At 44.2% G+C, this 24,859-nt stretch overlaps 1 protein-coding gene across 2 annotated transcripts in view; it reads right to left on the reverse strand.

Annotated features, from left to right (window-relative positions):
* APPBP2 (amyloid beta precursor protein binding protein 2) overlaps positions 1 to 24,859 on the reverse strand; it is a 296,134-nt gene that overhangs the window by 173,268 nt on the left and 98,007 nt on the right. For both annotated transcript variants that reach the window (XR_015308361.1, XM_086954920.1), the window contains exons 4-5: positions 7,316 to 7,439; positions 5,471 to 5,639 (exon numbers count right to left, since the gene is read on the reverse strand). Coding sequence is in view for 1 of the 2 variants with exons in the window: in XM_086954920.1 (XP_086811046.1) it covers positions 5,471 to 5,639; positions 7,316 to 7,439 (293 nt within the window). In the remaining variant the exon portion in view is untranslated. The remainder of the gene's footprint in view (positions 1 to 5,470; positions 5,640 to 7,315; positions 7,440 to 24,859) is intronic.

Below are 24,859 nucleotides of genomic sequence, written 5' to 3' on the forward strand. Positions count from 1 at the left end.
GAATGGTGTGCCTGTGTGAGCCCAGAGTAAGTTGTGTGACTGTATGAGTGCACTGGATGGGTGATGTGCTGTCCCGAGTGTGGCATGAAAGTTGTGAATGCACTGAAATAGTGCTGTGCCCTTGTGAGTTTCGGATAAGTGGTATGCTTGGTGATTGCTGGGTGAGTGAAGCAGTGTGAGTTTGAGAGTTCAAGGTGAGAGGAACATCGAATTTGTGTGAGTGCAAGTTGAGTGATGTATCTGAGTGTGTGCAGGGAGACACGTGTCTCTTTGTAAACCCATTCGCACCTTAAAAAAAAAAATCGTATCAGATTTTCTTGAAAGATATGCTGAAAATGCATAATTCCCACCCATTGTTTTCTCAAATGTTCTTGTGGGGGAAGAAATCCCTTCCCTGTGCTGCCCACCCATATAGGATTCATTTTCGCTTTGCTTGCACTTTATATTTAACGTAAAGGTTTCTGCCCTATCAGTTATAGGAAGCCTTGCAATGTTATTCTGTGGCTTCTGCTGAAATGAGATAGTATTAGACTCATTCATTCCATTTCAGTACGGCATTTTGTTTTTTGAATTAGCATTTTGTCAGTCTGTCAGTCATTAAAACTTTATTTAGTTTGTTACAACCATAAAAGTATACACTATACAGTTATAAAACTTTATAAAAACACATAATATGGAACTTTTGTAAAATTGCAACTCAATCATTTCCCGGAAGATAACCCCGACACCTTTGTTATTAAACAGTATCCTCCTAGGTTGTTAAAATCACGAGTTAACATGAGTAAACACAATACATACATTAAAATGCAATCACAATTTCTTTTTATAAAGGGTGGGTTACATACACCTATAACTCAGTACTCTGGAGAAACCCCTTAACTCTACTCATATATTTCCCCAAAGCACAGGCTATATCCAGATTTCTCATTCCCACCAGAAGGTCTGCAGCTTGCTTCCTAAAATCTCCTTATGTATATCAAGGACCATCCTACAGTCTAATAAAATATGAATAATATCAAAGGAGGTACCTAACGTACAAGTACAAGTACAGTTGCCATTACTATTTATCATGAGATTTTTAACCCTGCTATTTACATAACAAGGATTTATTCCCATTCTCAATTTTAATACCTCTCTTCTTAAGTGCTGGTTCGGCAACTTGTCCAAGTAAGGGTAGGAATGGTCTTCTGAAATCCATACTTGGATCATATGGGACACCGATATTTTTTGCCGAAGATACTCTTGATCGCTCCCAATGACTGTAGTTCTTTTTTGCCTATATTGACGTGTCCTAGCTGCGTATCTAGTTCTATTCCTAGCTTCCCATCTGCTTCTTTTAATGAGGCTCTTGTTTCTTTTGCCAAAGATAACTCGCTAGAGTCAATTTCCTCTCTACACCACTGTGATATTTTTCTGGGGGCTCCCCTGTCTCCAGACGCTGCCAAAACCGTATTAGTGCCATCCTAGTTGTAATTGCCCAGGAGGTAACTCCCAGCTCCAGTCTTGCTGCTTGTACCATTGCTGATTTTGGCAAAGAGAACAACCTTTTCAGGATCATACCCTCCTCTTTATCCCAACCTTTTTTCCCACTTAGGAGAACCTCTAATCCATATAGAAATTGCGCAGGGACCATTGCTAGGTAGGCCTTTATAACCGGCCCATCTGACATGTCTCCGTAGAAGCTATTAAATCTTTTTAAGCCCTTTATAGAAGCTGTTGCCCTAATTATTAATGCTTCCAGATGGGTGGTCCAATTCAAGTTACTCGTGAACCATATTCCCAAGTATCTATATTCCGTTACCCTCTCAAGTAATTCCGTGCATAGATGCCAAGGGAACCGGGTCTTGCTTTTACCGAAACATAGTATTTTGGTCTTTTCCATATTTACTACCAGTTTTTTTATTTAAGCAGTATTTATGGAACATATTTAGTTTCCTCTACAGGCCTATCTCCAACTGGTCTATGATCACCAGATCGTCTGCATAAAGCAGACTTGATATGTGGTTACCTCCTAGCTTTGGACTAGCCCCTCTAACCTCTCTTAGATTCCGGGGTAGGTCCGCTATAAACAGAGAGGAAAGCAACAGGGCTAATACGCACCCCTGCCTCAGGCCATTTCCAACCTGGATCCTCCCAGATAACCCGCCCTCCTAGTCCAGGATTACCTGGGCCCAGTTGTCTGTATGTAAGGCCTGGATAAGGGCTAACAGGTCTGCGTGTATCTTGTAGCCTACCAAGGTAGACCATGCTGCTCCCTGCCTACAAGGTCGAATGCCGCGCGGAAGTCAACAAAAAAACAAAACAGGTTACCCCTTTGCTCTATAGACTTCCGCTCTATCGCCCAGAGTGCAAAACAATGATCCACCGTTAAATGCCCTTCTTTAAATCCCCCCTTTTGAGGAGGTACTATACAGTTATCTTCAGCCCAATCTTTTAGCAAACCTAAAATTATTTTAGAGAAAACTTTTTCCCCAATATCCAAGAGGTTTATCAGGCGATAATCTTTAGGGGAGTTTACATCACCTTTTTTATGTATGGTTCTAATGATAGCCCCTTTCCAGCTATCTGGTAACGTTCCTGTTTTTAGTATTCTTGAGAACGTCTTTGAGAACAAATCCACCAATCAATATTTGTTTTTATGATAATATGATGGCATTTTAAAGGGGTTTATACTATATACATGCAGTCACTGAGTGAATACTGATATTTAAAGGGGTTTTATATACACACTTTCACTGTAGTAAAAACTGGTATTTTAAAAGGGTTTTATACACATACAGCCACTGGAGCAAATATTGATATTTAAATGGATTTTAAACACGCACCTTCACTGGAGTAAAAACAGATATTTACTTTAAATAAACAAGCGCGGATACGGGCTTCAAAACGCCTTCCTCTGTACATGCAGCGTCCACTGCAGGTGGCTAGAAAAAAAAGCTGTCGTCATTGGCAAAGCCGAAAGAAAACCATCTCAGTGAAAGCAAATTGCGCAGCTAAATAATTAAATAAACAAGTGCGGTCCTCTTTCAATAACAAACAAAAAAAAAGTGGCTACCGACTTGAAAAAAACTGTTGCCACGCCATTGTATGAATGAAAAAAGAAAGTGCTCACCCAGTAATTAGAAAACACTGTGTCACGGACTCCAGTCCTGGTGGGCGGGGCAAAAAGCAGACTAAGCGGTAACCAGGAGGGACTAAAAAGCCTCAGTCACAATCAAAAGGCACCGTTTACCATAACCAATGACGCACACCAATGGAAATAACGGGCGGAGCCGAAACTTAGATTCTCAAAGAATATGGATTCCAAGAAGCCCTCGCAGAGCGAGCAGCGCTTGCGCGCTCTAACACCAGCGAGACCTAAAAAGGGAGAAAGACAAGTCACAGGCAATGATCTGCCCACACGCTTTATTGATAATGTCCAGAAGATCAACAGCAGCAACTCCTGACAAACGTTTTGGAGTGAATACTGTCTAAAAATGTGCGGTCACACTTCCAGGCGGGGTTTAAAGCCAAGACAAGAGTGATAGACCAGGTCGTACAGTTTCTAACCATATAATGGAAAAACATTAATACAGATCGAGGGGGTCGCTATTTGTTGTATTTGTGGATTTGCGAGCCGCTTTCGACCTTGTCCCAACTATAGGTTTTGGAGAGAATAGGGGTCCCTGCTGGCTTGACTTTGAACCAGGTGGGGACCGGGTGAGAAAACTACGGACGACATCCCTATCAGAAAAGGTGTTTGCCAGGGCTGTGTCCTGGCACCCACACTTTTCCGGTTATTCATCTATGGATTTATCACTCACTGGACTGCGAGAACGATCCCCTCTAAATGGCTGGACTTAAAGTTCAGGGTCTGCCATTTGCAGATGACACACTTCTCCTTTCTAAAACTTTGCAGGGCTTAAGTACCCTTTTGGGGAAGTTCAGTCTATTCTGCAAAGACCATGGCCTGCAAATAAATAGTAAAATCAAATACATGGTATTCAGTATCTGGAAAAAAGCTATGAGGAATGTAGTTTTATATGTTGCTACATTAGATATGGTCTCTGAATTCGACTTCTAAAGGGGGAGACTCTATGATTCCCATAGATACACAAACTGAAAATAGCGCACTGACTTTAAAACATTAGGTCTCTTACTAGGTTTGCTTACAGAGGAGCTACATACACTATTTCACGAGCCCTGCAGATATACAATGTTCATGCATACAGGGCAGCTTTGTACGGAGCAGATTTGTGGGGCTACCTCAACCTTGACTCACTTGACAAAAGCAAAAACTGATTTATTAAATCTTTAATGAGGCTCCCCAATAGTGCTCTATTACCTTTAGGATTCGATTTAAACCTTAGACAAATCTCAGCTATAGCTGGCTTAAAACCCATCTAATATTGGGTTAGGCTATAGATGACTGAGGATCTGTCTCTGTATAAAGCTTGTCTTAGGGAGATATTGGACAATCATTCAACATACACAATCCCCTGGCTATATCATATAAAATCCTGGTTGACTACGTTAGGATTGAGCGAATATTAGTTTCAACCCACTTCAATACCAGATTGTGCCAGAGAAACTGTAAAATCTTGTTACTGGAATACTGTCTTGTGCTAGAATATCTGCTATACCCTTAGGCAGCCTTACAGACTCTTACTTGTCCTTTGAATGCACCCTGCAATTTGAAGAATTCATGGTTTATGTAAATGTCCCATCCACAAAAGCACTATCTACCAAATATAGGATAGGGATTTTACCTCTAGCATCCTTTACCTGCTCATGGAACAAAAGTGACAATCTTACTAATGTATGTCCCCTAGGCTGTCATGGTGTTGAAAATGAAGAACACTTATTATTCTTTTCTTATGCAAAGCAGCATGCACATTGGATTGCTCCCTATTGCCGACTCCTTGGTCTCGTAGACCAGCATAATGCCTTGAGAGTTTGTAAGTTAGATAAGAGAAGCAATATTGTTTACCCGATCTCTAATTATGTGCGCTCAATCTGGCATATTAGATCGACGCTTGTTGGTAAAAATCAAAAGCTACAAGGGCAAACTCTTTACGTTGTAATGCACTGTGCATTTTAAAAAAGTTAGCAAAGTGTTTTGAGTTACCCCCTCGTTTTGCCAATCCAAAACATCTTACTCAATGGCATTGCAGACCCTTTTTTTGAGTCCATATTAGGACTCTTTTTGAGGTTTTTGTTTTTCTGGCAACTGTCTTAGCCCTGAGGTTCAACATATTGTATTCCTTTTTCTGCAAATGAATGTAATATGGTTTTAAATTGTTCCAACTTAATTTGTACTGTAATGAACTGTGTATTTTACAGTTGCGTGCTTTTTAAGCAATTTTTTTAAATATATTTTTATTGTACATTTTTTGGTTCTGTGAACCGAAATAAAGTTGACTGATTGACTTCCCAGTAGTATTACATTGCACACAGCAGTAGAACACTTAGAAATTAAACAAATATTTACCTCATCATAATGACTTTTTGCAAACAGTAGAGCACACAGTTCTCCATAAAGAGCAGCTCTATTTGCTTGCTGGCCGTGTTTGGAAAGTTTGTCCATATAACTTTGGGCCTGCTTGAAGGTTTCCTCTCCCAGATGGTATTTGCAGTTCCCATTGCGGACATGCAGCAATCTGCGCAGGGGGTTTGAAAAGAATACAAACACTTGAAAAATTGAGAAAAGTATAGCTAAACAGTAAAAAGATACTAAGTGTTTAAAGTGTGACGATCAAGAGCCATGCACTATCAACGGATCTTCTCTTGATATTTATGAACCCAAAGTAAAATTGTGATATGATGGATTTCCTCGTACATTAGACTTCTATTGCTGAGCAGGCCTAACAGTTCGCAGTGCAAGTCTGCAAGCATATCACCATTTCAGGAAGCGTCCCCATTGCCCATTTCAGAAAGGTATCATGCTTCAAGAGGAAATGTGCAAATGCATATGTCATTTGTGTGTAACTTTGTATGTAATAGAGGAGGAATCTGTTTTTTATTGTCATTCATTTCTTGATAGTTGCGTAAGCCTTCAACCGCTACCTACGTTTTCACTAACGCACCATTATTTAGAGCAAATCTTATTCCTTACTCAAGATATGGTGAGATAACTTTCCGTACAACAAACTGGAGATAGAATGAATAAAATAAAATCATTAAATTCCTAAAATAGTTCTAAAGTGCAGTCAATCTCAAAGCACGTATACTTGCGCAATCAATGTTGACAACATGAGTCGCTGACTGATATGTAATTAAAAGCAGAGTAGGGGAAGAGGACTTGAGCATATATTAAGAAAGATAATGAGCCAATAATAAGTTTGAAAAAGCATGTAAACTCTGGTTTTAAGGTAATAACAAAAATGCAATCGCAATTTTCCACAGGTAAATGTATTCAAATATCTCTCACTTTGAGGCCAAAGATGTACATGCTATGTATAGCGCAATGAGACGGCTATGGTCAGATCAAAAATTACTTTTACTAATCCCTGAATCTTGTTGTATGACAAAATTCAGGGAAAGTGTTTTCCATTGTAGGTGCTAGACCTTGGAATGTTCTTCCACTTACTCTTCGCAGACAATCCTCTCTGACTCTGGTCAGAAAACCTCTTAAGACTCTTTTTTAACCAACAACGTGCAATCTTTACACTGCGTTTACTCCTACAGTTATTTTAGCACCAAGAAACCCCTGGTGTATGTTGTGCTCTATCAATACCCTAATCAGAGGCGTAACCATATTAAAAGTAATCACGTCCAATGTGCGTGCGCTGATTTAATCATTGCCTCATTTGAAAACTTCAAGTATTGAGAATTTTTTCAGAAAACCTGGTTGTATGCCTTACATCATATTAATTTTGCAATTTTTAGTGAGCGGCAGACAATGAAAGGTAACACCCCAATATTAAAAACTACCTGCACGTCTTTTACATTCTCGTAGCAAACCAACGTTGTAAACACAATCACCCTTCTACAGTAAACAAAAACTATTTATTGCGGAAGGTGTCGGTCCCAAACAGAAGAAATACAACTATTTTCTGTAGTCTGCGAATAATGTATTTCTAAACATCTTTTGTTTTCAAGCTTTATTAGTATGCATTATACGTTTTATGTTTGTATTAAATGTGAACTGGCTTTTCTGAAAATTGTTTTAATGCTTTATTAGCATGCATTATACGTTTTAGGTTTGTATTAAATGTGAACTGGCTTTTCTGAAAACAGACATTAAAATTCAAAGAATAATGAGTTTTCTCAAAGCCTATGGACATGAGGAGAGTGATGACTTTAGGGGACATGAACACTTTGTAGTACCACATACCTTACACAGCACTCCACTGCACGAAACCAATGAAGCATTTCATCGTGTAGTGTACATAACTGAAGGCAAGAAAGGAAAACTTTCTCTGCGTCACTGTACCAGCCAGCATCAGACAGAAACCCTCCTGCAAATGAAGATCACAAGAAGTACAAATTACAGCAACGAGTCAAAACAATTTACAGACATGCCAAGAAACAAATGAATGTTGAGAAACACAACATGTAAAGCATCACCGAAATGTATATGTACATGCATATATAACGCACTTAATAATACAAACAAGGAGCACAAAGTCAATACTAATTTATACTAGGGCACAGATCTTAAAAAATAATACCTAATTTTCAAGTTCACATGCTATATTACATTTTATGAAGCAGAATGTTTTCATTAAATATCAACCATATTACACAGATCTAGTATCAAGAAACCTACTGTTAATGAAAGGAAAACAAGGAATCTTAGAAACATCACATAATTAATGTGTTGCCACAATGGCTGTCCATCCTGAGTCAAAGCACATTTTCCAAATTGACGCAAAGAATTGAAACTGTCAGCAGGCATGCGGCTGTCATGCATTCTCCAACAAAGTACATTTCTGATTTAAGAGAAGACTTAACTTACAATATTTGTGTTTTCAGGCGTTATTTCACATAGTTTCCTACCTTCAGCAACCATTATGGCACTGATCAGAACAAAGACTGGTTCACCTATTTCGCTCTTAAAAATATATGGAAAAATGTAAGATTTTTGAAGGAGGGTCATCCATAACAGAAAAACCGGAGAGAGACTGCTGAAAATTAGGGAAATGTGGTAAACAGACACTACACTCACAGCCAAACCAAATGCAATACTTGCAGATCTCATGTGCCAAGGCAGTTCATGAATCAGGAACCGCCTGATGTCATGCACCTCTTACACTTTCTTTCTCTGTACAATGCAGTTTGTATGTTGCCATGTAGATGTGGGTAAAGACAAACCTGAAATATATGTATTCGTGCTCTAGAGACTACGTCAAAGGGTATTTGGTCAGAGTTATTCCAACTACATAAGCTGTCCCTCCTCCGAATTTGGCCCACAGTTGTGGCAATGAGTATTATGGCAGCTAACATGTAAAGAACGTTTTACAATGAAGGATTCATAATGATGCAAAGGGTGAAACACACCAGACTCGTCTACTCCACAATCTCATGCAACCAACAAAGGACCTAGGAGCACATATATGGAAACATTTCTCTTCAGTAGCAATGCACAAATAGCCCACCATCACACATTGACTACTAAAAACAGGGAACGACTTGAACACAAGGCCCTGGCTGAATAAGTCGCACCCGTTTAAAAATAATAAATGTCAGTTCACCAAGATTCTTAATCAGCACCACTATTGTTTCATGCCACAAGCATGGCACCAGGTGACATTCAGATGGCAAAAGGCTGCTAATAAATAAACTGAAAAAATAACATACGTCTCATGCAAGCAACACAGCTCCAATGACTAAATATAAATGCATGTATGACTAATATTGTAAAAAGTAAAGGCAAATTTGGCCTTCCTCTTCACACCAACTGTTATCGCTGCCAAATGCAATATATAACTAACGTACATGTGTGTCCAGCAAATGCAATTAACACTGTAAAAGGTCTTCGTCGAAAGCTGTCAGTTGAGTCTTCTGTAACGGTGCACAAAACGCCACTAACAACCTTCACTGTGCTGCATGAAAGCATCTCATAGCTGGCCAGCTCTTTCAGAATGCTAATGCATTTTTGTTGGAGATTTAAGTTACTAAACTCCAAGGTAACATGAACCAGGCTGCAAGTTAAGCTACTTAGGATTTTCTTTGCTTCTTTGACCTTGGACCTTAGACCAGTTTCCATGATGGTGTTTGCGACATGTTCATCAAGTCACACTAATAAAGTAGGGTTCGAGCAATGCTCTCTGACCACCAACTGCGGGGATGCGATTGTTCAGTCAAGCCATTTTCCGTTTTCCCTAGCAATAAATAAAGACTTTTGTGGAAACATTCTCTGAATGCGTGGCAAATTATTTCTTTATTTTTTCTCATTTGTGAATGTCATTTGAAATGTCATTGAGTGTGCGTGACTGATATAGTGTCTTGCAACATGTTGATCGAAGATGGGAGTGCTGTTGTGGAACCCCAGCATCATATTGCCTGTGAGTGTTGGCAGAAAGGAATTGACGTGGACCCTTCCCGCTTGGTCAGGTTAAATTTGTCAATCAGAATCTGCATACTTTGACCTGGATTTGAATCTTAATGGCCTTCAAAGTTACTCCAAAGTAGAGATGTGAAGCAAGCTTTTCTTCAATTTCCATCGTCCTTTACTCTGGATTTCGCCCATATGCACTCCCCAAAAGTGTGTAAAGCAGCTGACTATAGTCAACAAGGAAGAATTGTTTTATTAAATACCAGCATTCTCTCCCTCCTTGGAGTGGTCACTGCTTTTACAGTGGCTACATATGTTACCTGAAATGTATTATCTAAAGTTCAGTGATCTCAAGAGGACTGTAAAGCCCAATACAAAACAGAGTATTCTGCCGCCCGTGGACTGTAGGGTATTTACAGCTTATCATGGCCTGTGAAGATTACATAACAGTAAATTGATCATACTTTATCGTTCGAGTTTTAATACATGTATGAGACAACAACTGATCAATATTGAGTTTGATCCATGGAAACTTCATAACTGAATTGTCAGCACATTACTACGTTATTCTTTAAGGGTTTCCGTAAAAATCTTTCATGTTAGGATTAAGCCTTGAAAAAGTCTGCATCAGACAAAACATGTGTCGGCTGATTATTGCATTGAACTTTCTGAAAACTGGAAACCCTGAGGCCGTTAATAGTGTATATTGACCTAGGACTGGATATCTTATGAATAAAACAATGACTTTTAGAGAACGTAACCTGGGGAAAAACACTGTTCTAGACTGTTTATTCCTTTAAGGAAGTGCTAATCTTTGTCATTACTGTTTTTGAGTGCTTTAAGGTTGTTATTCTTGTGAGAAGTTGGCCTGTTATATGATGTTCACTATTCTAGTGAACGAATTGCACCAGTCCAAGCAAACCTTATGGTGATGGTTGTAAAGTCAACCTTATAGACCAGCTATCCTAGAGGTAGCGTGGACAGAACAGTCTTAGGCAAAAAGACTCTTGAGGGCGTGTAAAGCCAGCTGTTTTACCATATGTAAACCCTTGAATACCAAATGAAGGGACACAGGATATATATATATATATAAAATATGTATGTATTTATTTACTAACACACTCCCCTGAACTCTTTATGAGATGAGAGGCCAAAGCACATAACAAGTTATTCTCAGAAATATTTTAAATAGCACAATATACAGTTAGGCCCTAGGGGAGCGTAAAACCATATACTAAGTAAGTGGTAAAAGAACCACGACTTGTGAAAGGAAAAGGCCAAGGGAATCGCTGGAGCTACACTATCTGACCCTTAGGGTAGGAGTAGGAGGCCCACAGGCGGCGCGTGCAGTGTCAGCACACTCACGCGAGAGTCAATAGAAAGTCAATGGGTACTTAAAAGGTAAGTAAATGGAGATTTAGGACACTTCCGGTCTAACTAGGAAGATACAACTAACAAAACTAGACACTAGGATAGTCAATCCCTACAGGAGCACCGTAGGACTTGCGTTACCTCACCCACGGGCTGCGGGTGCATAGGTGTCAAAGTGTGTCGGGTTTTCTCGTTGATTCCTATGGAGCCTTGGAAGAAGATGCTGCAGGCGACTAGGAGGAAGATGTCCAGGTGGATCCAAGGGTGGATCGGAGTTGAAGAAGACTTGAAAGCAGAGGGGACAGAGCCTGGGTCACTAGCCAGTGACCGGGTGGACCCAGGAAGGAACCAGACGTGGTTGAGGAGCAATCAGGTGCTGTCGTGAAGCTTGTCTTTGCAGCCACGCGGACCAGGAGGCGTCGAGGACGACCAGGTGCTAGAGAGGGGCTGTCCCACGAAGGTTCTCGCAGATAGAGGGATCGGCTTCAAGATCGGAGCCAACAAGCCTAAGCAAAGGCAACCCACGCAGGATACACAAAAGGCTTCTGGTGCAGACCAGGAGGGTCTGAGGTACTTCACCTTTTCAGGGAAGCAAGGCCAGTCTGGTGCAACCAGACCAGCAATAGATTTTCAAAAGAATCGTCGCCACAGGGCTACTAGCCAACGGGCCAGCAACCAGACAACACGTCGAGCAGAACACAAGCAGAAGGGCCCCACGCAGATCTCGTGGAGTGTGGAGGGCTGTTCTTCGGTGCAGGTGGAGCTCGGAGTCGGGGTGTCTCAGTCCCCAGTACACAGCTTCGAGGATGCCTCAGGAGCTGCGCTGTTAGCAAGTTGCAAGTTTTCCAAGATGTACGGTCCCACGTGTCTCAACGCCTTCCACGGTGCTCAGCTGTGCTGGAGTCGTGCAGTGGGGTCAGAGAGGTCTGGAAGTCGGGGTCTTGTCAGACTCTGTGCTCGGGTTCCGGCAGGAACGGGGACAAAGCAAGCCGTCGGTTGACGAATGGTGCCTGGTTGCCCAGGGTGGTCACTCCTTGGCCACAAAAGAGATTCTTCAGTCTTCAGCTCAGGTGAATGTCGAAGGGTCCAGAGTTTCGTTTCAAGTCGATTTCAGGATTAATCTAAAGTCTAAGGACATAGCTCCTACTTTTATACAACTAAAAGGGGCTGGATTAGTGACTAGGTCCCTCCTATGGGTGGGACCAGGAAGGGGGGTGGTTACACCCCCTATCCTTTGTGCAGTTTCGCGCCAGAGCTGGGGCTGGAGTGCCCCAGCAACCGGTTTGAACTGGGGTATGCATGAAGCACATAGTGTGCTCCAGGCAGTGTCTCAATCTGTTCAGCCCTCCCTGTCCCAATACACATCCTCCTGTCTGGGGTGGTGCTCGCACCTCCCCAAGCAGGAAACCTATTGTCCAAACCTCTGTGACTGGAAGGACTCAGCAGCAGGAGGTCAGACTTGTGTCGGTGGCAGCAGCGTCCATTTTGTGATGCTGGGGCTCTGTTTAACTTTAACCGGGATCGTTGGACTTAACATGTCTTCTCCCTCTAGAAGGGTGGAATGCTACCCTCGTCGCCAGAATTGGCGAGGGGGTAGTATTCCCAAGCGTATCACACCTTACACAACATGTTTGGATAAAGCCAAACCAAAGTTAGCATTAACCGCAAGAGTTATAATGCACTTAAGAGTATATGGTTTGGCAATATCATAGAACAGCTATAAGGACTTGGTTCCGACAGCTGCAGACAGGCTCAGCTCATGCTAGAGCACTATCTCACACATAACCAAGCACTCTGCCTCCAGGATTGTTAAGGCCTGCCATAGGAGTGACTTATAGGTTACTATGTGTCTATATGTAAGTAGGTATAGGAATACTACACGTAAGCAAGGGGTGATTACACGACCTTGCCCCAGCTGAGTGATCAGCCATTTGTGTCTATTTGAGTGGCCAGCCAGGGGTGGCATAATACATGCTGCAGCCCCTGGTAGGCCTTGGTTACACCTATTCCCTGAGTACCTAGGGTACACTTCTACAGGGGCTGACAAGGTGAACCAATTCCCAATTGTGGATGTACCTAGAGTACATGGTGTAAATTTAGAGAGAGTGTATCTGTGCTATGGGTCTGATTAGCAGCCCCCCAGTCATATCCAAGTCGGAAACCAGTGAAGCAAAGCAAAAAGTGGGAGTGCCTGTAGGAAGCAGACCCTACTCTCCTACACAACCCCCCCCCCCCAAACTTAGGGACATTAAACTAACCTTGACCAGTTGAGTCTTCATGTTCTAACTGGAAATTTCCAGAGAGTCCATCTGCATTGGCATGGTCAGTCCCAGGTCTATGTTCCACTGTAAAGTCCATCCCCTGTAGGGAAATGGACCACCTAAGAAGTTTGGGATTTCACCCTCCATCTGATTTAACCATAGGAGGGGCTTGTGGTCTGTCTGAATCTTGAAGTGAGTGCTAAACAAGTATGGCCTCAGCTTCTTCAGGGCCCAAACTACAGCAAAGGCCTCCCTCTCTATAGCTGACCAACGTCTCTCTCTAGGGGTCAGCCTTCTGCTTATGAAAGCAATGGGCTGGTCTTGACCATCTATATTCAGTTGTGAAAGTACAGCTCCCACACCCAACTCAGAAGCATCTGTTTGGACTATGAACTCTTTGGAGTAATCTGGACTTTTCAGAATAGGTGCAGTACACATGGCCTGCTTCAGGTCATCAAATGCCTTTTGACAGCTAACTGTCCACTGAACTTTCTTTGGCATCTTTTTGGAAGTGAGGTCATTCAGTGGTGTCACAATGGACCCATATTTTTTCACAAACTTCCTGTAGTACCTAGACAGGCCCAAGAAAGCTCTGACCTGTGTCTGGGTGATTGGAGGAGTCCAGTCTCTGATGGTCTGGATCTTGCTCTCCAGTGGCTGAACCTGACCCCCACCTACCAGGTGGCCCAGGTACACAACCTTGCTCTGCCCTAGCTGGCACATTGTAGCCTTGATAGTGAGGCCTGCCTTTTGCAGGGCCTCTAAAACATTCCTCAGGTGGACCAGGTGATCCTCCCAGGTGGAGCTAAAGACAGCAATATCATCTAGATAAGCTGCACAATAGTCATCCAGGCCTGTGAGAACTTGATTCACCAGCCTTTGGAAAGTGGCAGGTGCATTCTTCAAACTAAAGGGCATTACCACAAATTGATATGTCCTCCTGGGGTCGAAAAATGCTGTCTTGGCTTTTGCATCCTCAGCTAACTTGATTTGCCAGTAGCCTGCTGTCAGGTCAAATGTGCTCAAGAACTTGGCAGAAGCCAATCTATCAAAGAGCTCATCTGCACTGGGGATTGGGTGGGCATCTGTTCTAGTGAGACCATTGAGACATCTGTAGTCCACACAAAACCTTATCTCTCTTACCATCTTGGGTGTGAGGTTTTGGCACCAGGACTACTGGACTGGCCCAAGGGCTCTCTGAGGGCTCAATAACTCCCAGCTCCAACATCTTTTGGACCTCTGTCCTAATGCAGTCCCTGACATGGTCAGGTTGCCTGTAGATCTTACTCGTGACAGGCAGACTGTCACCAGTGTCCACCTCATGGGTGCACCCGCTTGTCTGACTTGGGGTCAGGGAAAACAGATGTCTGAAGGACTGAAGAACTTCTCTGCAGTCCTGTTGCTGATATTCAGAGAGGCTGTCAGCAAAGACTACACCATCTACTGAACCGTCATCAGGGTTCTGAGTAAGCAGGTCTGGGAGAGGGTCACTCTCTTCCTCCTGCCCCTCATCTGTAGCCATGAGCAAGCCCATGTCTGCCCTGTCGAAAAATGCTTTAAGTCTGTTGACATGAAGCACCCTGTGGGGGCTTCTGGGAGTCCCAAGGTCCACCAAGTAGGTGACTTCTCCCTTCTGTTCAACTATTGTATGGGGTCCAGACCATTTGTCCTGGAGTGCTGTTGGGCCACTGGCTCCAACACCCACACTTTCTGTCCTGGCTGGAACATAGTCAGCACAGCCTTTTGGTCATGCCAAGCTTTCTGGAGCTCCTGGCTGGCCTCAATGTTTTTGGAAGCCTTCTCCATGTACTCAGCCATCCTGGAGTGGAGATCAAGTACATAGTCCACTATGTCATGCTTAGGCTTTTTGAGAGGTAACTCCCATCCTTCCTTCACAAGACATATGGGTCCCCTTACAGGATGCCCAAACAAAAGCTCGAAAGGGCTGTAGCCAACCTTTTTTTGTGGGACCTCTCTGTAAGCAAACGGAAGGCAGGGTAAAAGGATGTCCCATCTTCGCCTCAGCTTTTCTGGTAAACCTTTTATCATCCCTTTGAGGGTCGTGTTGAATCTCCCCACAAGCCCATTGCACTGTGGGTGATAGGGGGTGGTGAACTTATAGTTGACACCACACTCCTTCCACATTGCAGTCAAATATCCTGACATGAAGTTTGCATCTCTGTCAGTAACAACCTCCTTTGGAAACGCCACTCTGGAGAAAACTCCAAGTAAGGCCCTTGCCACAGCAGGAGCTGTTGTGGTCCTCAGGGGAATAGCCTCTAGATACCTGGTGGTATGATCCACTACCACCAGTATAAATCTGTGCCCAGATGCTGTTTGGGGGCCCATTGGTCCTACAAGGTCTATCCCCACTCTTTCAAAGGGTACCCCCACCACAGGTAGTGGTATGAGGGGGGCCTTTGTTGTGCCACCTGATTTGCCACTGGCTTGGCAGGTAACACAGGAGCGACAAAACTCATTGGTATCTCCTGACAGGTGGGGCCAGTGAAAGTGAGGGACAATCCTGTACCAAGTCTTGTTCTGGCCCAGGTGTCCTGCTAAGGGAATATCATGGGCCAAGGTAAGAAGGAAGCCCCTAAATTGCAGAGGTATGACCAACCTCCTGGAAGCACCAGGCTTGGGGTCTCCAGCCTCTGGGTAAAGGAGCCCATCATCCCAATACACTTTATGGGTACCTTGAGCATTCCCAGCAGCCTCAGCAGCAGCTTGCTGTCTTAGGGGTTCAAGAGAGGAACAGTCTAATTGTGCCTGCCTCAGATCTGCCCTGGAAGGTCTCCCTGTCCCAAGAAACTCAACCTGATCAGGTTCAAGTTCTTCTAGGACAGTTCCTTCTTGGATGTCAGAATCATCCTCCTGGGAGGGCTGATCCTCAACCTGAGGTAGGGGGGAAGGCACAGCCTTAACCCTCTTGCTCTTTCTCTTGGTTGGTGGCTGGTCTATTGTTCCAAGATCCAGCACCTCTTCAGGTAAGCACTTTTTGGCCTGTGATACATGTGCTGATATTCCCAGCATTTCTGCATGGGTCCTATACTCCACCTCAGCCCAAACTGAGGCTTCAAGATCATTTCCCAACAGACACTCTACTGGATGGTCTGAACTCACAACAACTTTCTTGAGGCCAGTTACCCCTCCCCAGGAGAAGTTAACAACTGCCACACTATGGGAGGTAGTGGCATTGCTAGCATTGGTCACTAGGTCCTTCTCACCTAGTATGATCTGATCAGGGTCCACAAAGTTAGGTGTCACCATGGTGACACTGGCACATGTGTCCCTGTGGCCTGAGCCATCTTGTCATTAATTAAAGGTGTCTGCCTGTACTTGCTCAGATTACTGGGACTTACAGTAGAGGACATTGCTATGTCCCCATCACAGACAAGAACAGCCTGAGTTGGTACTTTGACTAGGCCAGAGTCCATCTCAGTTCCCAGGGTCAACCCTACCACACCCTTTTGCTGGGAACCACCACTAACAGCTGGACTAGGGGGGACTGTTGCCTTAGGGGCAATGGTGGTTGGTGCTGTGCCCTTTTTGGTGCACTCACTAAACCAGTGAGAGACTTATTTACATTATCCACACCAGGGCTTCTTTTGGCCTTCTTGTTTCTGTTTGTTCTTTTTTGGAGCCACCCTGTGCCTTTTGGGGGCCTGGTGAAGACTTCTGGTCTTTTAGTTTCTGCTCATTACCCTTCTGGTCTGCTTTTTTCTGATCACCCTCGGTTCTGGTTTTTCTGCTTAATCCTGGTCCTGACCCATTTGTCTGCCTTCTTTCCCAATTCTTGGGGAGAGGTCAGATCAGAGTCAATCAGGTATTGATGCAATAACTGGTTATGACAATTGTTAAGGATTTGCTCTCTCATGATCAAATTATACAATCATGTATAGTCCTTAACTTCACTTCCCAATACCCAGCCTTCCAGAGCCTTAGTGGCACAATCAACAAAATCAGTCCAGTCCTGAGTCTGTGTCTTCTGGGTATCTCTGAACAACAACCTCTATTGTTCAGTGGTTAGGCCAAACCCATCAATCAGAGCACTCTTCAGGACAGAGTAGTTGTTAGCATCCCCATCACTCACTGTGAGGAGCTTATCTCTACCCTTTTCTGCAAAGGAGAGCCATAAGATTGCTGCCCACTGACTTTGGGGTACCTGCTGCACTTTGCAGGCCCTCTCCAAAGCAGTTATCCACTTGTGGATGTCATCCCCTTCTTTGTATGGGGGCACAATCTTGCTTAGGTTTTTAGTATCATAGGACCTATCCTTATCCTTAGGGAGATTGCTGCGACCAGTGGGTTCTAACCCACTTTCTCTGTGCTCTCTAGCACGAGCAAGCTTCTCTTTGGCCAAGCAACTTCAAGTTCTTGCCTCTCAATTCTTAGAGTAGCCTCTCTCATTCTGGCCTCATGTTCCCTTCTCTGAGGAGAGGTCATCTCTCTCTGAGCAGGGCCATGAGAGCCCTGTGAAGCATCAGAGTGGTGAGATTCCCTGGAGGGGGATCTTCCTCTCCTCTGCCTCTGGTTAAGCCCACTTGGGGGTCTGTATGGGGGCTGCCCAAGCTGATTCCCATGTATGCTTAGGTTAGCCTGGCTAAGTCTTCTGACTGGAAGCTGGATGTCTACCTCATGGTAAGAATCTTCCTCATCCCCCTCCTCTGGGACAACTGTATCAGGGGTATCATCTGTGGAGGACAGGACTTCATCTGCACTACCTGAGGCCTCTGTTCTAGGGGCTGGTTGAGCATCATACTCTTCTAAGAGCTCAATCAGGAACCTACGGGTAGGGTTGGAACCCTGTTTTAGCCTTCTAGAAGTACACAATTGTCTCAATTCTTGAAAGGCTAAGGCTTCATATCTCGAAGCAGTCCTCAAGGGATCTACCTCTGCAGGCAGAGGACCACAGGGGTTCCCTGACTGAGACATGGTTTCTAGTGAGGTGGGGTGTTGCACCTACCTACACTATTTGTTTTCCTACTGAACCTTTCTAGGAGTTGTAGTCAGGGTGTGCTAGGCCCAGGCTCTACAACAGCTAAGTTCAGTAGAGCTTAAATATACTAAGACTTGTTTTTATATGTACCTACAGGTACCTATGTGATCTTTCAAATGATATCTCAAGATTACGAGTGGTAAAACAACAGCAAGCTCTAATCCCAACCGCTGCACACCAATGTGAGAAGTTGGCCTGGTATATGATGTTCACTATTCTAGTGAACGCCTTGTACCAGTCCAAACAACCCTTATGGTGATGGTTGTAAAGTCAACCTTATAGACCAGCTATCAGAGAGGTAGTATGGACAGAACAGTCTTAGGCTAAAAGACTCTTGAGGGCATGTAAAGCCAGATGTTTTACCATATGTAACCCCTTGAATACCAAATGAAGGGACACCACACAGGATATATATAAAATATGTATGTATTTATTTACTAACACACTCCTCCGAACTCTTTATGAGATGAGAGGCCAAAGCACATAACAAGTTATTCTCAGAAATACTTTAAATAGCACAATATACAGTTAGGCCCTAGGGGAGCGTAAAACCATATACTAAGTAAGTGGTATAAGAACCACGACTTGTGAAAGGAAAAGGCCTAGGGCCTAGGGAATCACTGGAGCTACACTATCTGACCCTTAGGGTAGGAGTAGGAGGCCCACAGGCGGCGCGTGCAGTGTCAGCACACTCAAGCGAGAGTCAATAGAAAGTCAATGGGTACTTAAAAGGAAAGTAAATGTAGATTTAGGACACTTCCAGTCTACTAGGAAGATACAACTAACAAAACTAGACACTAGGATAGTCAATCCCTACAGGAGCACCGAAGTACTCGCGTTACCTCACCCGCAGGCTGCGGGTGCATAGGTGTCAAAGTGTGTCGGGTTTTCTCATGGATTCCTATGGAGCCTTGGAAGAAGATGCTGCAGGCGAATAGGAGGAAGATGTCCGGGTGGATCCAAGGGTGGATCGGAGTTGAAGAAGACCTGAAAGCAGAGGGGACAGAGTATGGTTCACTAGCCAGTGACCGGGTGGAACCAGGAAGGAACCAGACGTCGTCGAGGAGCAATCAGTTGCTGTTGTGAAGCTGGTCTTTGCAGCCACGCGGACCAGGAGGCGTCGAGGCCGACCAGGTGCTGGAGAGGGGCTGCCCACGAAGGTTCTCGCAGATGGAGGGGTCGGCTTCAAGATCGGAGCCAACAAGCCTAAGCAAAGGCAACCCACGCAGGATACACAAAAGGCTTCTGGTGCAGACCAGGAGGGTCTGAGGTACTTCACATTTTCAGGGAAGCAAGGGCCAGTCTGGAGCAACCAGACCAACAATGGATTTCAAAAGGATCGTCGCCACAGGGCTACTAGCCAACGGGCCAGCAACCGGACAACGCGTCGAGCAGAACACAAGCAGAAGGGCCCCACGCAGATCTCGTGGAGTGTGGAGGGCTGGTCTTCGGTGCAGGTGGAGCTCGGTGTTTGGGTGTCTCAGTCCCCAGTGCACAGCTTCGAGGGAAACATCCTTTACGATGCAACTTTTACAACACAGTGCCTTTACAACGCGGTATTTACAACGAAAACCATTACAACGCATTGCGCTGGGGGTGCTCTAGGATAGGGAAGAAGTTTAATTTACTATCCAACACCTTCCCTAGTGTCCACTGGAGTTGGAATAGTAAATGAAACTATTCACTATACAGCACCCCAAAGCACTATGCATTGTAAAGTTTTTCATTGTAAATACCGTGTTGTAAAGGCATGCGTGGTAAAAGTATGCGTTGTAACGTCATGCATCCCAGCTTTGAGGATGCCTCAGGAGCTGCGCTGTTAGCAAGTTGCAGGTTTTCCAAGATGTCCGGTCCCAAGTGTCTCAACGCCTTCCACGGTGCTCAGCTGTACTGGAGTCGTGCAGTGGGGACAGAGAGGTCTGGAAGTCGGGGTCTTGTCAGGCTCTGTACTCGGATTCCGGCGGCAACGGGGACAAAGCAAGCCGCCGATTTGCTGGATGGTGCCTGGTTGCCTAGGGTGGTCACTCCTTGGCCACAAGGGAGATTCTTCAGTCTTCAGCTCAGGTGAATGTCGAAGGGTCCAGAGTTTCATTTCAATTTGATTTCAGGATTAATCTAAAGTCTAAGGACACAGCTCCTACTGGGACCAGGACGGGGGGTGGTTACACCTCCTATCCTTTGTGCAGTTTCGCGCCAGAGCTGGGGCTGGAGTGCCCCAGAAACCGGTTTGAACTGGGGTATGCATGAAGCACCTAGTGTGCCCCAGGCAGTGTCTCAATCTATTCAGCCCTCCCTGTCTCAATACATATCCTCCTGTCTGGGGTGGAGCTCGCACCTCCCCAAGCAGGAGACCTATTGTCCAAACCTCCGTGACTGGAAGGACTCCCAGCAGCAGGAGGTCAGACTTGTGTCGGTGGAAGCAGCGTCCATTTTGTGACGCTGGGGCTCTGGTTAACTTTAACCGGGATTGTTGGACTGAACATGTTTTCTCCCTCTAGGAAGGTGGAATGCTACCACCGTCACCAGAATTGGCGAGGGGGTAGTATTCCAAAGCGTATGACACCTTACACGACATGTTTGGATAAAGCCAAACCAACGTTAGCATTAACCGCGAGGGTGGCACTCCCTCCATACCAATCTGAATTTGCCAAAGTTCCACATGGGGTCCCACAGGGATCCTCTATTAGTCCCATCCTTTTCAATGCGTACATGCAACCCCTGATGGGCATCATTAAGGCTTTCGACATCAACGTGATCAATTACGCTGACGACACACAGCTTATGATCTCCCTCAATGGTGCTCATGCGGAATCACTAGAGAGTTTCCATATCTGCATGCATGAAATGGCAACATGGCTAAAAAGAAATTCGCTACAGTTTAACAGCGGAAAAACAGAGATCATGCAATGCAAAGTGGGGAGAATTGCCGGAAGCCTGCCTGCAGACGTCTGGCCTTTAGCCTCGGATGGACCACTGACACCAGTAAAAACGGGGCGGAATCTGGGGGTCAGCTTCAATGAAAATTTAAACCTGGAGACCAACGTCAATAAACTGGTGAGCAGTTGCTTCACCTTAATGCAGGGCCTCCGAAAGCTGCTACCTCTTCTTCCAGCACAGGCAAGAACAACTGTAGTTAGGAGTACCATTCTCACCCGCCTGGATTACTGTAACGCCCTGCTAGTGGAATCACCTGATTTTCAGACTCCAGAGTATCCAGGTCTCAGCAGTTAAACTGGCACTCTCACAAGCCCGTCGATCCTCCACAACCCTAGCACTGGCCGACCTGCATTGGCTTCCAGTGCATCAGAGGATCATCTTTAAGTCCTTATGCACTGTCTTTAAAGCAGTACATGGTCAGGGTCCTAAACCACTCCAAGACAAATTCCAATGGTACGAGCCTGCACGGGCCCTCCGCTCCTCGTCCACTAACCTTATCAGAGTACCTAGGATCAGGAAAGCGACTCAGGGCGGGAGAGCCTTTAGCGTAGCAGCAACTCACCTCTGGAATAGCCTTCCAATCGAGATCAGGAAAATCAGCGAATTATTGCCTTTTCGCAAAAAGATCAACACCTGGCTTTTTCCAAAAGTATAATCACACCAGGGCAGTAGCAACAAACCCCCCATCCTTTTGCCCCCAATACTGATCATTCTTAGTTGCACCTTTTCTACAGAGTCAGGATGCCTGCAGGGTTCCAGCGCGCTCTACAAATGATATAAATAAATTATAATGCACTTAAGAGTATATGGTATGGCAATATCATAGAACAGCTATAAGGACATGGTTCCGAAAGCTGCAGACAGGCTAAGCTCATGCTAGAGCACCATCCCACACATAACCAAGCAATCTGCCTCCAGGATTGTTAAGGCCTGCCATAGGAGTGAGTTATAGGTTACTATGTGTCTATATGTAAGTAGGTATAGGAATACTACACCTAAGCAAGGGGTGATTACACGACCTTGCCCCAGCTGAGTGATCAGCCAGTTGTGTCTATTTGAGTTGCCAGCTGCAGCCCCTGGTAGGCCTTGGTTACACCTATGCCCTGAGTACCTAGGGTACACTTCTACAGGGGCTGACAAGGTGAACCAATTCCCAATTGTGGATGTACCTAGAGTACATGGTGTAATGGTGTACATGGTGGGTCTGATTAGCAGGCCCACAGCCATATCTAAGTCGAAATCCAGTAAAGCAAAGCAACAAGTGGGGGTGACCATAGGAAGCAGACCCTACTCTCCTACAATTCTGCTATACTCAATTGGTTGGGGTTTTAATATATGTAACACCCATTGGGTAGCAGGACTTTTGGCACAGTGTGCAACACTCACTACATATTACAAACTAATTTAGAAGTGTTATATGGATTTACTAAGCCTAAAGTGCTGTCAAAGGATGTGTGATTGATGTAGACAACTGCTAACTTTGAGTTGAGGCTTGTTATTAGAAATAAAAGGTGTCTGGCTTAGTTTGCACTGATCCATGGATGCATCAGTATGTCAACATTTACATTCTTGGGTTTGATAGTAGAACATTTGCCCTATTACTAATGGAGAATGACATCCTGCAAAGATTTAATCTTGAACTTCATCATCCAAAGGTACTGGTTCCAAGGACGGGGAGTGTAGGAGTGGTAGGAGGTGCCATCAACACTTGTAAAAGGGTACTCTACAAGCTACCAGATGAAAACGTTCTGAGACACCCTCCTTACAGACAGACATACACGCACTAAAACTGCCATCAAAGTAACAGATTCCTCATTTTTCACTCATATCTCTGAAACATGGACTGAGGCCTTCATTTCTAAAATCATAATTTCAGGAACTTTACATTTTACAGGGGCCCAAACTTTTCTAGAAAGTATACAATAAATGTGAACTCCAAAGGCACTTATGTAGTCCAAGTCAAAGACTGGAATACAAGCTCATTCAAGCAGAACCTCCATTCTCCACTCAAAATCAAACATATTATAATAATGGATCACAACTATCCAAATGTAATTATGTGTCCTCCTGGCCAATGGATCTCCAACAGAGCCTGATGAAAAGCTGTTGACTAACGATTTCATTATGTAGACATTCCGGTCTCAAAATAAAAACTTCAACAATTTGAAAACATTGCCTAGCCATCCCATGATAATCCTCAAACTGAACTGGAGCATACTCTGCAAATAAAACTGGGTATCATAATAATTCATTAAATAAACATGGCCCAGAGACACAGGACGTCTTTAATCAATATGTCTGTCATCTATCTAAGGACCCTTTGGTCACCCTATTTTACAAATTCCATCCAAAATCATTGATAAAAGAAAAAATTGAGAAAGGGGATGGTGTGGCAGTGCTACCGCTATCTACCAACCATAGGAGTACAGCTACCTTTTCCTGGACAAAATACTTGAACTGACATTATATGTCCAATCAGTCACGCAGAAAAACATCACTTTGGGGATCTTTAACCTGTGGGTAAATTGTCCAGGCTGAAAATCAACCTGGGAACAGATCAAGACAAGACCACCATGGGGTTTACTCACGTAGTGAATGGTCTTACCCCTCATTGCAAAGAATATTCTGGAGCTGGGTTTCACATGCAACACTGAAAGCAAATAATTACCAGTTCATCAGCAATCATAGTCATAGCTATTCTTTAACCGCATGCGCGCAAGCGGGTTTTCCCGCTGCGCGCTGACATTTAAAAATCGCGGGTAACGTGACAAAGCCAGCTCGTCATGCGCGCAGCGCAGGTAACGCCCATGACGAGCTGGCTTTGTCATCCGCATAAAAGGGGTTAAGATTCCTCCTCCTCATCTATCTTAGATTATCAGCCATGCTCCCGTACTCAGACAGATGCATCACCCTTTCTATGCATTCAACTGTACAATATAACAGAAGTGCAACAGGCTTAACATTTCTTGCATGTTCTGACACTCAGCCAATACTCACCACCCGGGTATTAATAGGGGGGTTATGCCCAGCTAAAGTCACTGGGACCTGGGCTGTCTACGTGATGAGAGGAAGGGGTCCCAGTTATATAGAAACAGTAGTGCAAAATTTAAAAATAAATCAAATAAACAATTAATTTACCCACATTGTTTTAATCACAATGGGAACGTATATACAATATACGAGTTATCCAAACAGTAAATCAGTGGTTTAACAGTGCCCCGAATAAGGGAAAAAGGGGGGGAGAGAGAACGTGGGTGATCGTGTGAGGATATAGTGAAAAAAGAAGAGAGATTTTTAGAAACCAGTGTAATCAACACATATATCTCATTTGTCCATGTTACACATTGTGTACAAAGACCATGACCTTCAGGTTCAAACAAACATTGCAAATGAGCATACTCCACAAAGTCCAATAAATGAAAACACTAGGACGTGGAGTTGACGTTTAAAGGCGGGTAATTGTCGACGTTTCGACCCTCATGTGTGCAGATAGGAGTACAATTCTTGCTGCGGGGTCTTCTTCAGGACGGGAAGGTGGGACATGTAACCTATTCAATATATAAATATATAATTTAAGGCACGGGAAGGAGTATCCCTGAGTATATCAAACAAAAAGAGGAGAGGGCTTAATGAACAAGATAGCTCTTTCTCTCAACTAGCCACCCTCTCTTGAGTTCAGCTGAATCATACTCTATCTGACACGCTAGTACATCCCATGAGGTCATTAGATCTTTCCAGGCCTTATAAAGTGGTTTATCAGGCTCTATGTGATGTTTACCAATGTATGAACTCTGTGCTAAGTATCAACTAAGT

Source organism: Lissotriton vulgaris, chromosome 2_1, assembly GCF_964263255.1.
Source record: "Lissotriton vulgaris chromosome 2_1, aLisVul1.2, whole genome shotgun sequence".
Taxonomy (NCBI): Eukaryota; Metazoa; Chordata; class Amphibia; order Caudata; family Salamandridae; genus Lissotriton; species Lissotriton vulgaris.